The sequence below is a fragment of the Etheostoma spectabile genome, chromosome 8 (genome assembly GCF_008692095.1).
Source record: "Etheostoma spectabile isolate EspeVRDwgs_2016 chromosome 8, UIUC_Espe_1.0, whole genome shotgun sequence".
NCBI classification, from domain to species: Eukaryota; Metazoa; Chordata; class Actinopteri; order Perciformes; family Percidae; genus Etheostoma; species Etheostoma spectabile.
The window spans coordinates 237673-256027 of record NC_045740.1 but is presented as its reverse complement, the minus strand read 5'-3'; the positions used below and the strand labels follow the sequence as shown (position 1 = coordinate 256027).

Sequence of the window (18355 nt, the reverse complement as noted above, 5' to 3'; positions counted from 1 at the left end):
TTTGAAGTCCTTTGATTCCTTTTGATATTTGAGAAATGGGTATTTTTTGTTGTTGTTGATTTTTATGATACTTGCTAGTCTGTGCTTCCTGTCTGTCACATTAGAAGATTTCTATCCTGTATATGGAATTTAATGGCGGTGCAGATATATGCTCATGTGTGTGATGTTTCAGGGCCGTATTACAGTAACTGGCCTGCTGGACAGAGAGAAGGGGGATATGTTCACCTTGACTGTTGTAGCTGATGATGGAGGACCTAAAAAAGACTCCACTGTGGTATGCTTCATTCTGAATTGTGTTATATTATCTCCCTTATTTTCGTGTTCAACATTCTATTTATTACAGCATGTGTTGTGTCTATTCTGTTATAGAAAACTTAATGGCATTCCTCTTTTATTCATTGCATCTCTGATTGGAAGTGCAGAAGGTAAGACTTGCTGTTCTCTTAGGTTCAGAGTAATAAAGGCAACATGAAATGTGTTCAAGAACAATATCTTGTATTGTTAGGTTTTGGTTATTTGATTAATGTCAAAGGTAAGGTCAAAGGTAATGTCAAGTATTTGATTGATTTTGCAAGTTATGGAGCCTATTTATGATCTTACCTCTTGGCAGGTTTCAATCACCATTCTGGATGAGAATGACAACAGTCCAGTGTTTGACATCACATCTGATACTTCAGTGAACGTTGCAGAGAACTCACCCATGGGGAAAAAAGTGGCAGTAGTGCTGGCAACGGACAAAGATGCTGGATTAAACGGACTGGTGAGACTAAAGAAGAAAGACGGAAACACATGCTCACTCAGACAGATTAAAAAATGAAATCTCATGGCAATGCGTTTTGTAGTGGCTCTCAATGTACTCACATTTCCAAGAACTATTTTCAGGAAGATAGCTTATCAGTAGCAGCATTTTTTTTTCTTACAGCTACCTACTACACATGCTGCAGACTTTACACATATTTGTTAACAATATGAGCGTTTCAACTTTAACTTCTTACACCCTGCCTGTGTTCTCTCCACCAACACAGCCCGCTCCTGTCCCTCAGTTGTCGTTTCTTAATTGTCTTTCTTAATCATAAACGCAGTGTCATTTCTTCCCAGTTTGTCTAGTCTTGGTTAAGTTTAGCACGTGCTGAGACGTTTTCAAGATTTAGAACCTGCACAGCCAAATACAACTATAAACTATTTAGACTATTTATTATGTGTTGTAATAATGTGACAGTTTCATTCTTTTACTGTCTGTCTATCTCTCTCCCCGCTTTCTCTTTGTTTAATTCTGACTCATTCTCTCTCAGGTCAATTTCACTCTGGTGGCAGGCAACATGGAGGAGGTGTTCAAGATCCAGACAGTGAACAACACCTATGGGGAGGTGTTTGTTAATGCCCCTCTGGACAGAGAGTCAGTAGACCGCTACCTACTGAAGGTCAGGCAGCAATCCACATGTAGTTAGGATCTTTCACCACAGGTTATATACATGGCCACAGACATGACACATTACATACACGTACACCACAACCTTGTCTCACTGTCTAACCTTAGCTCTAAAATAAACTGATTGCGTGTGGCATTTGTTTCACTCAAAAAATAAACAGACTTTGTTTTTACTACATAATGACTTTCGATGACACAAATAAGGTGTGACCATTTTATAGGTTTTGATCATATATCAAAATAGTATTCATATCAATATTTTCTCCTAAAAGAAAGCACTCTGCATCTTGCCACCCAACACAAGATATTGCACAGAAGTACCAAGACTGAATTTAGAAGCACAGAAGAAGACGTGCATACACTTAATCTATTTGTCCCCCATCTGTTTTTATGCCATGTGTCCAAATGCATGGTCAGACTTGCACACTAGTATACACCAGTGCATGTGTGTGTTGTTACAGGTGCGTGCCATCGATAATGGCTCACCTCCGAGACTCACAGACCACTCCCTCACCGTCAACATCCTGGACGTTAATGACAATGCACCTGTTATTGGAAGCCTGAGGGGCTACAACGTTAGCATTAGTGAGGTAGGGATGCCCTCGCACATCACACAGAGCATGTTTCATTTTAGCCACACGTGATTTGCCTTTGAATTTGCATGTGTCTTTTGTTTCGTATGCATCTAGTGAAGTTCATGAACAGAAGCTGAACAAAGTCATAAGTGCTATTGGTTATTTTCAATTTGCACAATAATATTAACTATTGGGTCACAGGTCTGTGTTTATTCAATAATGAGGCTTCTTTTGTGATGTAAATTGTAGAATGTCGGAGGAGGTACATCAGTCCTTCGTGTGATTGCTACCGACAAAGACATCGGTCCCAACGCCATGCTGTTTTACTACATCACCGCCGGAAACCAGGACCTGACCTTCCGCATGGACCGTGTGACCGGAGAGATGGTGACACGGCCGGCCCCTCCCGACCGAGAGCGGCAGCAACAATACCAGCTCACTGTCACTGTGGAAGACGACGGCACACCACCTCTATCGGTAAGATACAGCAGCTGCAACAAGTACAACACTGCATCTATCTCAACATAGCCAATAAACTACTCATCCACTGAAAAAACATCCCTTCTAACATGTATTTTATTCTAGTATTAAATCCTCAAAACTGTTAACCACTGAGGAGAGATTTGTTGCTAAATCAAGTTGATGCTAGTGCTTCATATTATGAGGAAAAATAATTAATCTTTAAACACCATTTTTCATCCAGTATAGTGCAGTAACCTCTACAAAAGGGTATACATGTGATCTGTTCCAACCAAGATACTGTACAAATCAGATATTTCACATAGTAAGACCTTGTGTCTTCATATAGCCGGCACAGCAAACAAAATACAGTGGGGTTCAAAGGTTTGGTCACCCCAGGTAAAAATTTTTATTATTGTGCATGAAGAAGCCAAGAAAAGATGGAAAAATCTCCAAAAGGCATCAAATGACAAAAAGTTAGATTTTATTTCCATCATTTACACTTTCAAAATAACAGAAAACAAAAAAATGGCATCTGCAAAAGTTTGTTATTGGTTGAACAGCTGTGAAGGTACAGGAAACAAATTAATTTGTAAACACGAAAGCCAGAATCATATTTACAAAAAGAGTGAGTGTGCTTTTCCTGTTTATGTGCACAGATTTATGTGGTGTATGTGTCACATGCACACGCATTATGTCACAGTTGTATTGTATGTGACGTATTTTCAACTCCCCTTGCCTGTGTCACATTTAAATATGGGGGGTATAAACCTATAATAACTCACCTCCAATGGCCAGCAACGCGCATTCCCCTCCTCCCATCTCAGCTCTCTGTCTACTCTCATAAAATAAGATACTAAGATTGTTTTATCTTTTTCTCCCCTCAATGCCACTCTCCCTCTGGTGTGCACCATTTTGGAGGCACACAAGTGGAACAACCTTGTTCCATCTGTAATGGCTCCCTGGGCTGCAAGTGCAGCACGTCCTTGTGGAGTGATAGTTTTGGAGACCTGCCAGTTGAAAGGAACAATGATTTCAAAGACTAGACAGTTTTAAGGTTTAAGAGCTCCATTTTATTATACAAGCTACAACCAAGACAATTTAAATGCAATGTGCAATATGCATTACACAACTCCAGGTTTGTGTCTCGTACAAGCTTTTTACAGTATAAAACACACAATCACATACATACAGATGCTGAATTGCATACAAGAATGCACACACACATTTAAACCAGACCACAAAGTTATTCTTGAAACTGTAACCACACAGACAGACAGACAGACACACACAGACAAACAGTCACACACTTACAAACACAAATACTCAACCATAAGACCTTGGTTTCAGTAATGTATCAAATTATTCAAATTATAATTAAGAAGAAAAATAACACATGAAAGACAAAAGAAAAGAGAACAAGCAGGATGAAAAATAACAGTGAGGTGGAAGTGATTAAACTGTTGGCAGTTTTATGATGCTGTTTTCTAATTAAGAATCTGTTTGCATACATTCAAGAGTAAAACAATAAACATTGTTTAATTATTTAACTGCACATGAGCATGAATGACATTCATGAACAACTTATCAAAAAACCAACAGTTATGTTTTTTTTCTAAATACTTCTCTAAAATATTTGAACATATTTCAGGCCAATATTGCTGTGTTTCTAAGTACAGGAAGGAAGGAGAGTATTTAGAGAAGCAGGGCTGAGGTAGCAAAGAGGTAAGAGAAAAGAAGCTCAGGCCATGTGGAACTGATACAGAGGAACAGTGAAATGCCATAACAAAAAATTACTCTCAACTTGTACAAGAACACTGATACTTCTCTGGCGATTGAGCCTCCTTTGGTATAATGCTATCTGAGCACTTTATTACAATGAGAGAGATGAGAAAGAGCCTTCGGTCGCTTTCCCACCTGTGGTTCGGTTCAAAGAAATTATAAAATATTTATCACTGTGACAGCTTGTAGACTTGCTTGCTATGTAGGACGCAAGCAACACACACTTCTGTTACCACCTTTTTTCACCCTCTGATGTGTGACGTAACATCCCTGCGCTGACGGGCATACCATACAACCATGGTTACCAAATGATCTTGTGTCATTATAAGGGGGATTGTTTCTATGACAGTTCCAACAAACAGCAAATGGATTGTGTCAAAAGATTAAAGTTTAAACTCATTGTCATACATTTTCTATCGCATTATCCTGAGGTCGGTCTGCTTTGACTTCACCAGAGTTAGAGCGCAGTTCTTTGGTCTGCGAAAGGGTTTGAATTACACACCGGCTTTACTGAACCAAACCAAGCAAATAAATCCACCATAGTTTGTCTGAACTGCACCAAAAGAATAGGTGTAAAAGCAGCCCTCGAGTCCACAGAAACTGTTTTATCACTCTTAACATGCCACCGTTGCACATGGCGGGACCCCCACCCTCAACACTAGATTCTTCTCTATCGGCCGGCACCTGTTGGTCCACGAGTCATTATCAGCAGCATGCAGATGGAGCATCACACGTAAACCCAGCCCCCGCTACAACACAAGTGTGCACAAGCAAAAGTTTCCCCTTGGCCTCCAGCTGTTGTTGCAGGTGGAAATACTTTTTGAATAAAAAACGCCGCCCATTCCCTCCTGCGGTCCAGACAACGTACAGACGACAATCCCAGCAGAGGTTATTGTGAGACAGCTGATAAGGGTAACATCGCTCTGGAGGCAGAAAGAAGAGGAAGAGAGTTGCAGAACTGTTTCCAGGTCAGCAGTTAGAGCGATGAATTAAGTCCCAACCCACTTTAAACCTGCAGGAAGTCTGGAGACTCATGGATGGTGTCTGGAATAGAGAACAGCGTGGGTCAGTAAGAGCACAGAAAAGGTAGCGGGTGATATTCATGTATCAACCACATGCACATTCCATGTCTGTGTGCTGACATGTGGAAATTTAGAAAAGAGGGAGCTAACATCTTTGAAATTGCACTTCCTGCCCAAAATGCAGACAGATCTTACACACATTCAATTTTCCTAACCTCCTACTCCTTATAGTAGTACAAGCAGACAGAGAGACTGACAGATTTTCCAGAATAAGATGTGTTTTGCTGGAAACCTATTAAGCGGAACAAAAACGCATTTATGCATGAGTTGCGACATGTTATAAAAAAGAGGGAACTGCTGCTAGTTAAATTCCGCTCAGATGAAGGTCAGCAAGCCAAAAAACATGAACAAGGAAGCTGAAGTGTGGCTTTTATCTATGTAACATGAAACTTTAGCCAAGAAACCAGGTTGTGTATTCTGCATAACTTCTGGAGACCACTGAAGGAAGTGAGCTCTGGCAGGGAAACCCACTGTGACAAATGTAAAACATATCAGGGGGTTGTCTGGGGCTCTTGATGGTTTTGTAAATATTTTTGGCACTTTCTTGAAAAGAAACATATATGTAATATGCTTGGTTGCCTTTCAGATTACAGCTGTCACTTGTCGTAAGCAGATTTTTCCACTAGTGACATTACTCATTAGCAGTAGTCTATTTGGGAAAAACGGCAGCGTCTCAGTTAGGACTTGATAAGTGTGGGCAGCCCAGTTTTACCTTCTGTACAGTATATTGTCAATGGACAAGCTCCAGAATGGGGTGTTGAGACTTTTGCACACTAAACTGTTTAAGGTCATAGGAATAACATAATATGTAATGGTTTAGTGTGGGTTTTCAGTCAAGTCTGTCCTTTCCCCCGTACCATCATAGGCCTTGCTGCCAGGAAACAGGGCAATCCACCTCAGTATGCCTGGAATGTCTGCACAGGTGCCCCGGAGACTTGGTAGAAAAACACTCGGGATTGAACCCCTTCACCGTAACTAATGTTTCAGTATTATTTCAAGTCAAGTCAGAAGAGAACGGCTGAAAGGTCCATTAGTGTTAAATGAGAGTGCTGATGGGTGGAGAATGACTTGCGAGGGAGGCAAGAGAAGAATTTAGAGGAACACAGCATAAGGAGGTGGTTTCAGTTGTGCGGGGGAGAGAAATTTAGAAATTTAAACTCCCTCTTTAGTATTATCAGACTCAACCCAGCTGTTTGTGAGCATGCAATTTTGCACAAGAATGTGAGCATCATTCCGCCAACACTTCAACCACACACAGTCTGTTTCAGCAGAAGCACGCAAAGCCACGGTTGTTCTTTGATTGCATCAGAGCCTTTTACCAAAGTGACTGTACATTTTGAAATAGGTTTTTCCAGAATTTGTGCAAAACAGTTACATGCCATTGCTCAAGTACCTTTGTACATCATTTGAATATCAAACGAGAATGTGAAGGGAGTCAGGTGTATGCATTAAGAATGTAGTTTATCAGTCGTGGGTATAGTGCACACTCACTTCTAAACTGAAATACACCCACTTAGCCATGTAAATGAAATCTCCTGAAAGTGAGATCACTCATACTCAGCTTTCTTTGTGTTAAGGGGCTGATCAGAGATAGGTTTAAGCCAGGCTAAAGGCCAAAAAGCTGAACACAATAGAGAATGGGTTACATAATTTTATGACCCAGTTGATGCTGAGTAATTTAATATTTTCAATCTTATTTAACAATCAGCTTTAATCAGACGGCTAAAGTTTCCTATCCTACTTTCCTAATGTGTCTGTCTTGGCCTAAAGAAGTGTGTTCCCTGAGATGTTGTTGTTGTCAGCGTGCGTGTGTGTGTGTGTGTGTGTGTGTGTGTGTGTGTGTGTGTGTGTGTGTGTGTGTGTGTACCTTCTATTGGGAAGAATACATCCCCATGTGCAGGGGGCGAAAGGGGGGTTCCTGGCTCAGACAACAGGTGGCGTCCTGTCTCTGAGGACTGCCTGGTCATGATCTGAGAAACGGTTCGGGTCTTAATCTGCGGTGATCCTCCGAGAAACACAGGGTTCTCATGGCCATGAGCCTCACTGAAAACATGCACATACACGCAATAAAGAGAAGCATACAGATGAGTAAGACATTACTGATATTAACCAAAAAACTGTTTCAATAATCATCTGTTGCTCAAGACATTGTGTGTGTTGTTTTTCTATTCTAGCAGTAATCAGGGCTTTAATACAGTATTTTAATGCAACCACAATTGTTGGCAGTAGGTTGTGTATACATGAATAAATGACGGCGCAGTCTCTTTGTTGTGTGCCATAAAAATGTCTCCCCTTTGTGCCATAAAGTAATCAATAGGGAAATACACTCACCGGCCACTTTATTAGGTACACCTGTCCAACTGCTCGTTAACACTTAATTCTAAGCAGCCAATCACATCGCGGCAACTCGTGCATTAGGCATGTAGACTGGTCAAGAGAATCTCTGCAGTTCAAAACCGAGCATCAGTATGGGGAAGAAAGGTGATTTGAGTGACTTTGAACGTGGCATGATTGTTGGTGCCAGAAGGGTGGTCGAGTATTTCAGAAACTGCTAATCCTGGGATTTTCACGCACAACCATCTCTAGGGTTTACAGGAATGGCGCGAAAAAGAAAAAACATCCAGTGAGCGGCAGTTCTGTGGGCGGAAATGCCTTGTTGATGCCAGAGTCAGAGAGAATGGCCAGACTGGTCGAGCTGATAGAAGGGCAACAGTGACTCAAATAACCACCCGTTACAACCAAGGTGGGCAGAAGAGCATCTTGAACGCACAGTACGTCGAACTTTGAGGCAATGGGCTACAGCAGCAGAAGACCACATCGGGTGCCACTCCTTTCAGCTAAGAACAGGAAACTGAGACTACAATTTGCACAAGCTCATCGAAATTGGACAATAGAAGATTGGAAAAACGTTGTGGTCTGATGAGTCTCGATTTCTGCTGCGACAGTTGGATGGTAGGGTCAGAATTTGGCGTCTACAACATGAAAGCCTGGATCCATCTGCCTTGTATCAACGGTTCAGGCTGGTGGTGGTGGTGTCATGGTGTGGGGAATATTTTCTGGCACTCTTTGGGCCCCTTGGGACCAATGAGCATCGTTGCAACGCCACAGCCTACCTGAGTATTGTTGTGACCATGTCCATCCCTTTATGACCATAATGTACCCAACTTCTGATGGCTACTTCAGCAGGAAATGCGCCATGTCATAAAGTGGAATCATCACAGACTGTTTCTTGAACCGACAATGAGTTGCTGTACCAAATGGCTCCACAGTCACCAGATCTCAATCCAATAGAGCATCTTTGGAGTGTGGTGGAACGGGAGATCCGCATCATGGATGTGCAGCCGACAAATCTGCGGCAACTGTGTGATGCCATCATGTCAATATGGACCAAACCCTGAGGAATGCTTCCAGCACCGTTGAATCTATGCCACGAAGAATTGAGGCAGTTCTGAAGACAAAAAGGGGGTCCAACCCGTTACTAGCATGGGGTACCTAATAAAGTAGCCGGTGAGTGTAGATGTCCCACTAAAGTCATAGACTGTCAATGGCCTGGGAGGAAGTCCTTAGGTTTCTAAATGTATCTAGGAATGATTCAGTGATGTTCTAAATCAGAATTATCTGCAGAGTGGTTACAAGTTTTGTTCTAATCTTGTGTAAGAAATGTTGTGTGGCCACTACATAGTGTAACATCCATGTGCACAGTATTATTATTCTAAAGAGCAGCTGTGTTTTAACGCCTGTAAAACCAGCTGCCTGACAGACTGTGGGAAAACTTACCTGTCCATCCTCACCAGCTCTTGTGCACCTGGGAGAGAGGAAACAGGAAATGGGCCATTGTGAATGAATTGAAACAGAACGGAACACTACAGACAGTGTGAACGTGCTTCCTACTGTGTGAAATACAGTAAGTCCACCTCACAGGCAGGATATGTGTGTCAGACAAAACACTGTGGGGAACCCAGTGTGAAACATTTATATTTGACCCATAGCATTGGACGTGGAAATGAATGTGTGTGTGTTTGCGCATATCATTAATACGTACGTCTGCTCGACTGGGCATTCTGCCTCTGTTTGTACACAAGCACCAGAATAAGAGGCAGAGAAAGCAGAGCCAAGATGCAGGCTGCAATGGCCAAGGCCGCTGGCACGGAGCCTGGGGAAGCAACAGAGACACTGGGAGTTAAATAAACGGAATAACTGGCCAGTCGTTCATTTGCTGTGAAGGCTTGAATAAGGTGGCAGACCTCCAGGTGGCGTGGGATCCCAGATAGTGCAGTTCTGAGATCCGTTTCTCCCTGGAAAGAGAGAACAAATGTATTATTTCTCTCACACAGTACAGTATGTTACAGTTTAGCATTGGTTTGGGTTTCTGCCTGTTAATTGCTACATCAACATGTTCCATTTATACCTAATGTTGTAAAACACAACTGACCATAAACTAACTTACTACACATTTACAGCCATACATTTGATGTCCTTACGTGGTGTAACTTGGAGAATTACATGGCTGTGGGGTTTCTGCACGAGGGAGTCGTGTTTATGGATGTCTAGGATCATACAGCAGTAGCGACCCTGGTCAAAGTGGGTCACGTTCTGCAGAACCATCCAGAAGTCGTGGTGTGTGAATCCAAAATGCAACCCCAGTGAAGAGCTGTGGTTGCCATTGCCCACGGTAGTATTGCGTGGGCCCTTCCGTCCCACACAGTGCTGATCACTGTGGGGTGTGAAATGCCAGCTACGCCTCAAGACTTCATTGGGGTACAAGATGGCACCTCTTTGGTTACACACCAGTTTGACAGTTGCACCCTCGGGACAGGTGTAGTACAGGTGGGGGGGTGAAACACTCAGTGTGGAGTGGGCGTGGGACATCTTGCTTTTACCTAGAGACGAAAGAAAATAATGGAAGAATGTAGGTATTTAACCGTTTTTGTCAACTCTAGTTCCCTAAATTAGACCTTTCAGACAGTTCATCCTTCATGGTTTTGTACCACCACAAACAACCATACCAATCAAAGGCTTTAGGGTAGAGATGAGACCGTTGTGGATTACTGCTGTGTTTAAGGGTTAAGCCTGCCCATTCTAGTAAATGAAGTGGGATTTGTATGCAGTGGAAAGGGACCCAAATACCCTCAATGTATAAGATGACAAAGAAAAAACAGAGGAATAATGTAATGTATGTAAACAAATATTACAAGTAACATGTTTACTTCGATAGCAGTGTCAGTAATTTTTTACGAGGTAGAACATCTGGTAGATTCATATTCCAAAACTACATGAAAGATATGAACCAGAACAAAGAAAAGTTCAGCGGAAAACATAAAACCAACATCAATATTTCAATAATAATATAGATACATGTATGCTAAGGTACATCATTACCTTTTGGAAATTCCAGATTTTTGGGGGGGATATAGGAGATAAAAGTGTAAAGCTATAGCCCTGAGATCGTAAGATAGCCTTGTGTACTCAAACAGAAACACTTTGGTAAATCACAATTCTATTCAGTGATTTGGTAGCTTAAGTTGAGTGGGAGCAAATTCCCTCCAGGTACCACCAGTCATAATAACCACAGTGCAAAAACAATTGATAGCAATCTCACCATGGATTTAAAGCCAAAGTCAGACAATTTTGCATTCCTCCATCCTGGTTTTTGAGCATTTCGGGTCAGCACAGTTTGTTTCCTGTTCTGTATATGTTCACTGTGGTTAAAGATGGTGCATAGTCTGCTGGCTAACGTAAATATACTAACCTCCTGTGGGAGTTAAATTGCATGTTCCTCTCAGACAGTTACAGAGAGAGATAGTAGCCAATATATACAGGATCTCATGTGACGTCAAACTAGTGTAGAAATCTGTTTTGTTGCACACTATTGCTGTGTGGTATCATTACCCAGTAATTGCAGTGATATAGACCCTTTTGTTCTCAGAAAACTGTACACTGACAGATTCTCCACACATACCTTTTATGTACATTCAGGAAACCAGAGAGACAGCAGTGAGATATTTCTTTACATATTGCATAAGCTGTTGCCCTAAACCACATCCTGTTCTGACATTTTTAGTGCAGCACAACGCACCATAGACAAACTCTTTAACGTGTCCTCTGAATGATTATTTCATTTCAGTAACACAACAACACAAACATATCCTCAGGCTAAGTAGTCTGAAGTCACTCTCTAACCAACAACAATGCAGACACATCATAATCTACACAATGCCCCAACATTACACAGCCACAGTGCAGCATCAGCAGACATAATAAATGACTCCAATATATGCAGCAAGTAAAAGAACAGCACAAATCTAGCTTTGTGTGCTGAAATAGATCACTACCATCCTTTGTCTGAAACAGATTGTGGTTGAGAGCATCCAAGAATGCTAAGTGTTGCAAAGAAGACAGGAAGGCTGCAAGTGAGTGAATTACAAGTATGTGTGGGGGGTGAACTTTAGTGAAAGAGGAGCATGCATGCATGCAAGTGTGTATCGTTGCAGTTGCACTATGGTTCAGGGATTTTGCACTCAAATCTGAGTTTGATGGGTGACTGGTGTTTGCCACGATTTGAGGAGTGGACTTCCTTCCTTGCACACAAACACAGCTCCCACTCCTTATCCACCACCTCATCTTCTCTGGCTCCTTGCAACTTAAGACTGAATTTGAAGGGCTACAGCTGCTGTTGGATGGCTCTTCATGGGCGGATCATTTTAAAACAAGTTGCACCTCTTCCGACACCCCAATCTGTAATGATGTCACTGCAGGTGTTTTCCATCTTCCATCAAAGTCAAAACACATGCTATTACATCACAGATTGGACTGCACATGCTTGAAGTTTAAATCCATAGAGAGCAGTGGAGCCGTAGCTTTGTTGATTCAACCATGAACTCACTATTGGCTGTTTTTATGCCTGCCACTTTATTCCTGAGGGGGCAGCAGAAGCAACATGCGAGAGCCTTTTGGATCAGCCAGTATTTAAATGAGGAAGGAAATTGTTTTAGTGTCAATACCAGCTTTAAGTAGTTGGTTTACACTCAGTTGGATATAAAATGTGTGCATCCTGTGTATGTGTCACAGAGTGACATAGTACCAGAGGGCCATGTTCCTGTGTGTGCGCCACTGAACTCCGCAATAGCCATTGTGTGCTTGGTAAAGCAATAGGAAGACCGGGGAGGGTGATTAAAGTGAAATTGTTGCCCCCATGGCTGTTCCGGCCTGCATGGTGGTGGGACAATAGGAGGGGAAGCCCTTCTCTTGTTTCACACCCACCCTGCCTGCCCTGCCTTCCTCCCTGCAATTTCTGACAACTCTTGCCCGGTTTCTCTAGTGGAGATGGATTTCTGACAAAGGAGTGAGAGTATTTGTTGTAAAATGTGTTTAATGCACATTAGTGTCTAACTTTTGTTAGACTTTGTTTGTTTGTTTTATTACTGGGGTTGCCATCTAGAAATAGCTATTAAACCCATCAGATATACTTCAGGTATGTCTTACTGACAAGACCACACCTTCCTAAAACAGTTTGAGGCAATTAATATATTTATATTTGTAGCAAAATAGGTGGCAGTTGGCTGGTGTTTCCTGTGTCAGTGAGCTGTCTTTTTTATTTTTTGGGGGGCATTATTTTTTATTGTTTAGGCCTTTATTTCTATAGGACAGCTGAAGACATGAAAGGGGAGTGAGAGGGGGAATGACATGCAGCAAAGGGCTGCAGGTCGGAGTCAAACTCGGTTTACTGCATAAAGGATTAAACCTCTATGGACGCACGCTCTACCAGGTGAGCTATCCAGAGCTGTCTTGATGTGGTTGTTGCAACCAGGTAAAAAACTGACAGCAGGTGTCTGGAACAGACAAGACTTCTTTGACTTGTATACACCAGACATCTGTGTTTTGGCTCCATTATGGATCTAAGTTTCCTTCTCTGATCTCTGTTCTCAGAATCCTGATAGTCCCTCAGGGCTCAGAAACAGGCTCTCCTTTGTTTTAAACCCGAATGCCACCTGTTTAGTACATGTTGCCTCTGACAGCTTACATTCAGACATGCAGCATAGCCTGTGTGAATTAATTAAACAAGTCTTCATATCTGCTAGAATTATCCCAAGGTTAACCGTTTGAACTGCTTTTCTGCAAGGGTATAGTTTCTTCTTCTTTTTGAAGAGATGCTAATACAACACAGACTACTGAACATACTCTACTGGTAAATCTGGTATTCTTTCACTTGCATGATTTCTCTAAGTGCTGCCCCCCCCTTCCACACACACATGCACACCTCAAACTCCACCCTTTTTCACACCTACTGCAATGGTAATGATTATCCAGCCCATTATAGGGTGTTAATGAAAGCAGCAGGAGGATCCCAGATTAGACTCTCCACACACTTGCATGCTAACACACACATGCACACACACACACATACAGAAAGTGTGAGGGTTTCACTTGAAGCTAGCATAACAACCAGATGCATTAATGATCTTTTCAGCAATCGGAAAGTGTTACAATGTGGCACTTCAAGCTTTACCACGTCATAAAAGGAAGCGGTTAAGGGTCAGTGATACAGGTTACCGTGTTCAGGGATCCATGACGTTAAATTACTGTAATTTTATGTGTCTATTATGTTGTGAGCCAATTTGCGATAAACTTGTTTGTTTAAGTGCTATTTAAATAATGGGCACACTCCGTCACAGTTTCAACCTTCCTCTTCCTCTAAATGTACTTCATGCATTTAGCCACGTTACTAAATGGTTGTGTAATGATTACAACATAATTTCATCATAACTGTAGCAACAATGCAGCTGAACTGCGAATGGGTTTTTTGTACTTTTGAAACAGAAAAGTGCAATTATAACATCATTTTTTACAAAGTGACTTAGTTATCTAGTACTAGTTTGCCTGTACTTTCTCTGTTTGGGTCCAACCGTGCTTTTCATACGGTGGTTATATTGTTTCTATTAGAGTTAAATATCTTTACCGACCAAACCATTCTAGGTTGATGTTTTCGCTTCTGTGACTAGAAGAAGAGTCAAGGCTGTATCAGTGGGGGTCAATGCTGTAACCTTGGGCTGTGCAGAGAGTCACTAGTGTGGGAGACACAGCCTCACCAGAAGCATGAAGGCCACTGGTACGCAGGCATCCATATTTTAAATAAAAATGTTTGTCAGACATTTTAAAGGGTACCCAGAAATCTCAGGGAGCTCCACCATTACCATTATCTTTGTATTACTCATGCACATGAAGTATGCCCACACAACCGCTGCACATCAACACACACTCATTCACTGACTGTGTATCCCTGGCCAGGCCCGCTCTTGTCAATGAGTTTGACACAGGAAACCTTCATTTTATCTACACCCTCAGTGATATATTAATTTAGGACAAGGGGCTCAATGCGAACTACACAAGCTCTGTCACAACAGGAGGAGAAAGTAGTCGAGACAGAGAGAGTGAGCAGCCACATCCTGTGGAGTTTATTGACAATTTTTGAATGTGCCATTGTCCTCCAAAGGGAGGAGGCTAAATGTTAATCTAGAGTGAGAGGAAAAGAGGCACTGATTATTGCTCTGTTTATCTTAAGTCATGGTTTGTGGCAGTGGCACAAACAGCTGTTTTCATCAAGGGCTTTTAGAGGAAGGAAACTTCCACACAAAGAAGACAAAACAGGGCCCTGTGCCCACGTTAGATTTGGGCCTTCTTAGGTCTTTTATTGGAACCTCTTGGTTTTATATGCCTGCAACATGGGCTACTTTAAAAGCTGGGCTACAAAATATACTTTAGATGAGTTTATTTTAATGGATATCTTACATCTGAAATGTAAACATGTTCTGAATAATTGAGATTTTTGGCCAGGATAGGTCAGCCTAAAAGTTGAGTAAACATGACTTGTTGCCTTAGCGGGACTTATCGCGTGAGCTTATTTAAATAGACCAAATCCTAAAGCCAAACTGATAACCTCTGCAACATTTCCGTGGCGTGTGAGGTGAAGCACCCTGCGCCCCGGAGGCAACAGCTGCTTCTGCCGTCTCGTCCTGCGTCACTTGCGTAAACTTCAAGCAACGCCAAATTCCTTGATAAAAATCACAGTATTTGATTGCAATTAAAAATAAAAATAAATCTGTCGCGGTAAATTTCTGGGTGTATAGGTCAAATTCATTCTGCAGCGGCGCCCACACGGTTTAGGGAAGTTTCCCAAATGGCATTTAATATAAGCCTATGTCTGCCAAGTTGTGGACATTTCTGTCCATTTTAAGACTCGTCAGTCTAAAAATGGCAGTGCACTATCCCAATTTGTGGCGACGTTATAAAGGGAGCGTATTTAGTGGATTTACACTTAACTACGTCCCATGGGTGGGGCTTTAAAACAGCTTCACACCAGATGTTCTGTCTCACAACAACAGCCGCAACCAGAGAAACGCTTTAAACAGTCTCCACTCCAAAACTGTATACAGAGACAACATGCGTAATAACGCACATAATGTACAGTCGTTTTTTATGTAGACAAAAACGAAAGAAAAAACGCAGAGTATGACTACCGAAGCCTCTGTTAGCGAATTTACCGAAATATCAGAGTATCATCCAAGTTGTAGGCTAAAATAGACTGATTACACTATGCATTAATAGCGGTCTTTTGTACGCCATAGCTACAGTTCCCATTGGAAATGAATTGATGACCTAATTACCACGCGTTATATTCTAGACAGTTAAAAAAAGGTTATATTCCAACTTTATCCGTCCAAACTTACTACAAGTTTACGTCAGTTCTCTTAGTTTTTGCGTGTCAGTTGGTTGTTCGTTGCGTGATGAAAAGAGAAACTATCGTTCCCCATCAGAGAATTCAGTCCATTGACTTGTCACTCCAAATTGTCAACATGTTCACACACGCCAGTGGGACAGTTGGAAGAGCCAGTTAAACAGCTCCGAATGTCATGGTGGGTGTCAGAGTGGGTTTTTGGTGCTTACCTTCAGCTTGGCCTAGGCAAAACAAAACCGAGCAAAACCAAAATATGGACTTGTCTCCCCAGAGAGATCTCCGACGGGGTAATCTCCCCTCCATGGCTGTCTGGATGTTGAGCAAAAATAAGTAGCACACTTGTTTGACTCAGACTACAATCCACTAACTCTAGAAGCCTCTGTTAAACTTGTTCTCTGTTAAACTAGTTAAGCAAACTCTCTCAACTTTACACCAGAACTCAGAGAGGTGGTAGGCAGAACCTTGTCACTTTGTCTACAACTCGTCTTGATTAAGCTGAACTTTAAGCAAAAGCAACGTGATACATGGAGACACACAGAGTGCTCCTCCCCCTGCTGTCAGTCTCTCTCTCTCTCTCTCTCTCTCTCTCTCTCTCTCTCTCTCTCTCTCTCTCTCACTGTGCCCCACCCATTTGAGTACATCCGTGAATCAGTGTCTCACCAAAAGAAGTAGATGTTTAAAAACAACAAAATGAATGTTAAAAATGTTAAAATGCCACGGCAGATTAGTATTGTACTTCCATTAAGATGGGGTACAATGAGAGATAGATTTTAGAATGGTCTAAATTGCTTAAGCAAAGCAAGAGATATTTTGACTTCCCTGTATGGATTGCACTGCATCCTACATTTCCCATAATGCAACTCAATAATGTCTTTCATTTGATCCACATCTGTTACATGCACATATATTGTAAACACCAAGTACCCTGTTTAAAACAAAATTATTCCTGTACACACAAGCTGAGATAACTTTGCTGACATCACAAGGGGAATTTCCTCAGACTTTACAAAGCTCCTCCAGAGCCACAAGAGACTTTATAAAAGTGGTTTTACAGGCTGCCCCGAGACTAGTAAACTGATCTTCATGTGCAAAGTCAGTGCACTTTAATGATTGGCTTGGATAGTATAGCCAAGTTAACATGGTTACAATTTATTACTATACAATTGAAAATAGCATATTTTAGATTAAGATTAAGACATACTTTATTGATTCCACAAGGGGAAATTATTTTGTTTTCACTTTGTTGTTAGTTATTACACACGTTACACTCAGGCTAGATATACACACGCGTGCCCAGGACCTATACATGCACCAATAGAGCGATGTCAGAGTGAGGGGGCTGCCATGACAGGTGCCTTGTGCTGTGGGGGTTGGATCACCTGTATGCATGTTTAAGTCTTTAGTTTTGATGTTTGCATCTTTCACTCTCTAACAACAAATAAACCACACACACACCCCACACACAACACACCCACAAACCACACCACAACTACACCAAACACACACACACACACTGCTTACAGCTCATTCGGGAATCACCATTGTGATATTCCAACGGCCTCTTTAACTGCCACAGCCTGAGGGTGCAAGTCAGTTGGTCCATTTTTTTTAGAAGAACCGGGAGGGGAACAGGGAGGGGATCATTAGGAGGTCCGACTGGTGGAGCAGGAATGAACTCAACACGCCACCTTTTCACACAATAATACTTTTGCTACCTTGCATCATCTATTCTCTGCCTTACTTTCCCTTGAGATTTCCTTTTGGTTCTCATAAGATATTTGCTCCTTCTGTCTGTAGCAAAACAAGGTCCTATTGTCCCATGTTAAATTAACTAATATTACATGCCACATGAACTCATAAATAAAAACAGCAATACCTGTAAAATACCTGTATGTTCTCTCTCTAGAAGAACACCTTATTAGTCACACTACATAAATACTGTATAAAGGAGTGGCTGTTGCATGAGGTGAAGAAAAGCAGCTGTTTTGAAAAATTACTGATGTAACACATTGTTATTTAGTGAATATTATAAAATAACGGTCATCATTACCAGACTATCTTGATGTGGGTGTTGTAGATTTGGCCTTTTGTGCTCGAGCTTTGCTTTTTTAATATGAAGAAAAATCAGAGTAGGATCTTTCATTTCAATTTAATAATAAATGGACTACAAGATCAAATGCATACATAAAGGGTACAAGTGGCCAAAATGCGTTTCCTCAGGAGGGTGGCAGGCGTCTCCCATAGAGATAGGTCGAAAGGAGCCAGTTGAGGTGGTTCGGGCATCTGGTTAGGATGC

General features: G+C 41.7%; 2 protein-coding genes across 6 annotated transcripts in view; one reads left to right on the top strand and one right to left on the bottom strand.

Annotated features, from left to right (window-relative positions):
- The window catches only part of cdh23 (cadherin-related 23), a 196641-nt gene that overhangs the window by 157035 nt on the left and 21251 nt on the right, over positions 1-18355 (top strand). For 3 of the 5 annotated variants that reach the window (XM_032522253.1, XM_032522250.1, XM_032522252.1), the window contains 6 exons: positions 173-274; positions 423-425; positions 611-760; positions 1293-1421; positions 1891-2019; positions 2254-2481. In XM_032522253.1, coding sequence (XP_032378144.1) covers positions 173-274; positions 423-425; positions 611-760; positions 1293-1421; positions 1891-2019; positions 2254-2481 — 741 coding nt within the window. Of the gene's footprint in view, positions 1-172; positions 275-369; positions 426-610; positions 761-1292; positions 1422-1890; positions 2020-2253; positions 2482-18355 lie in introns of those variants that run through there. The other 2 variants (XM_032522254.1, XR_004332902.1) reach the window with 2 other exon arrangements.
- vsir (V-set immunoregulatory receptor) lies at positions 3514-16574 on the bottom strand. Its single transcript, XM_032522260.1, has 7 exons — positions 16269-16574; positions 9809-10207; positions 9572-9622; positions 9370-9480; positions 9105-9132; positions 7195-7370; positions 3514-5289 (listed from the first exon to the last, which is right to left on the bottom strand). Exons 1-7 carry the CDS (start codon positions 16360-16362, stop codon positions 5252-5254), a joined length of 897 nt encoding a protein of 298 aa, XP_032378151.1. The 5' UTR covers positions 16363-16574; the 3' UTR covers positions 3514-5251.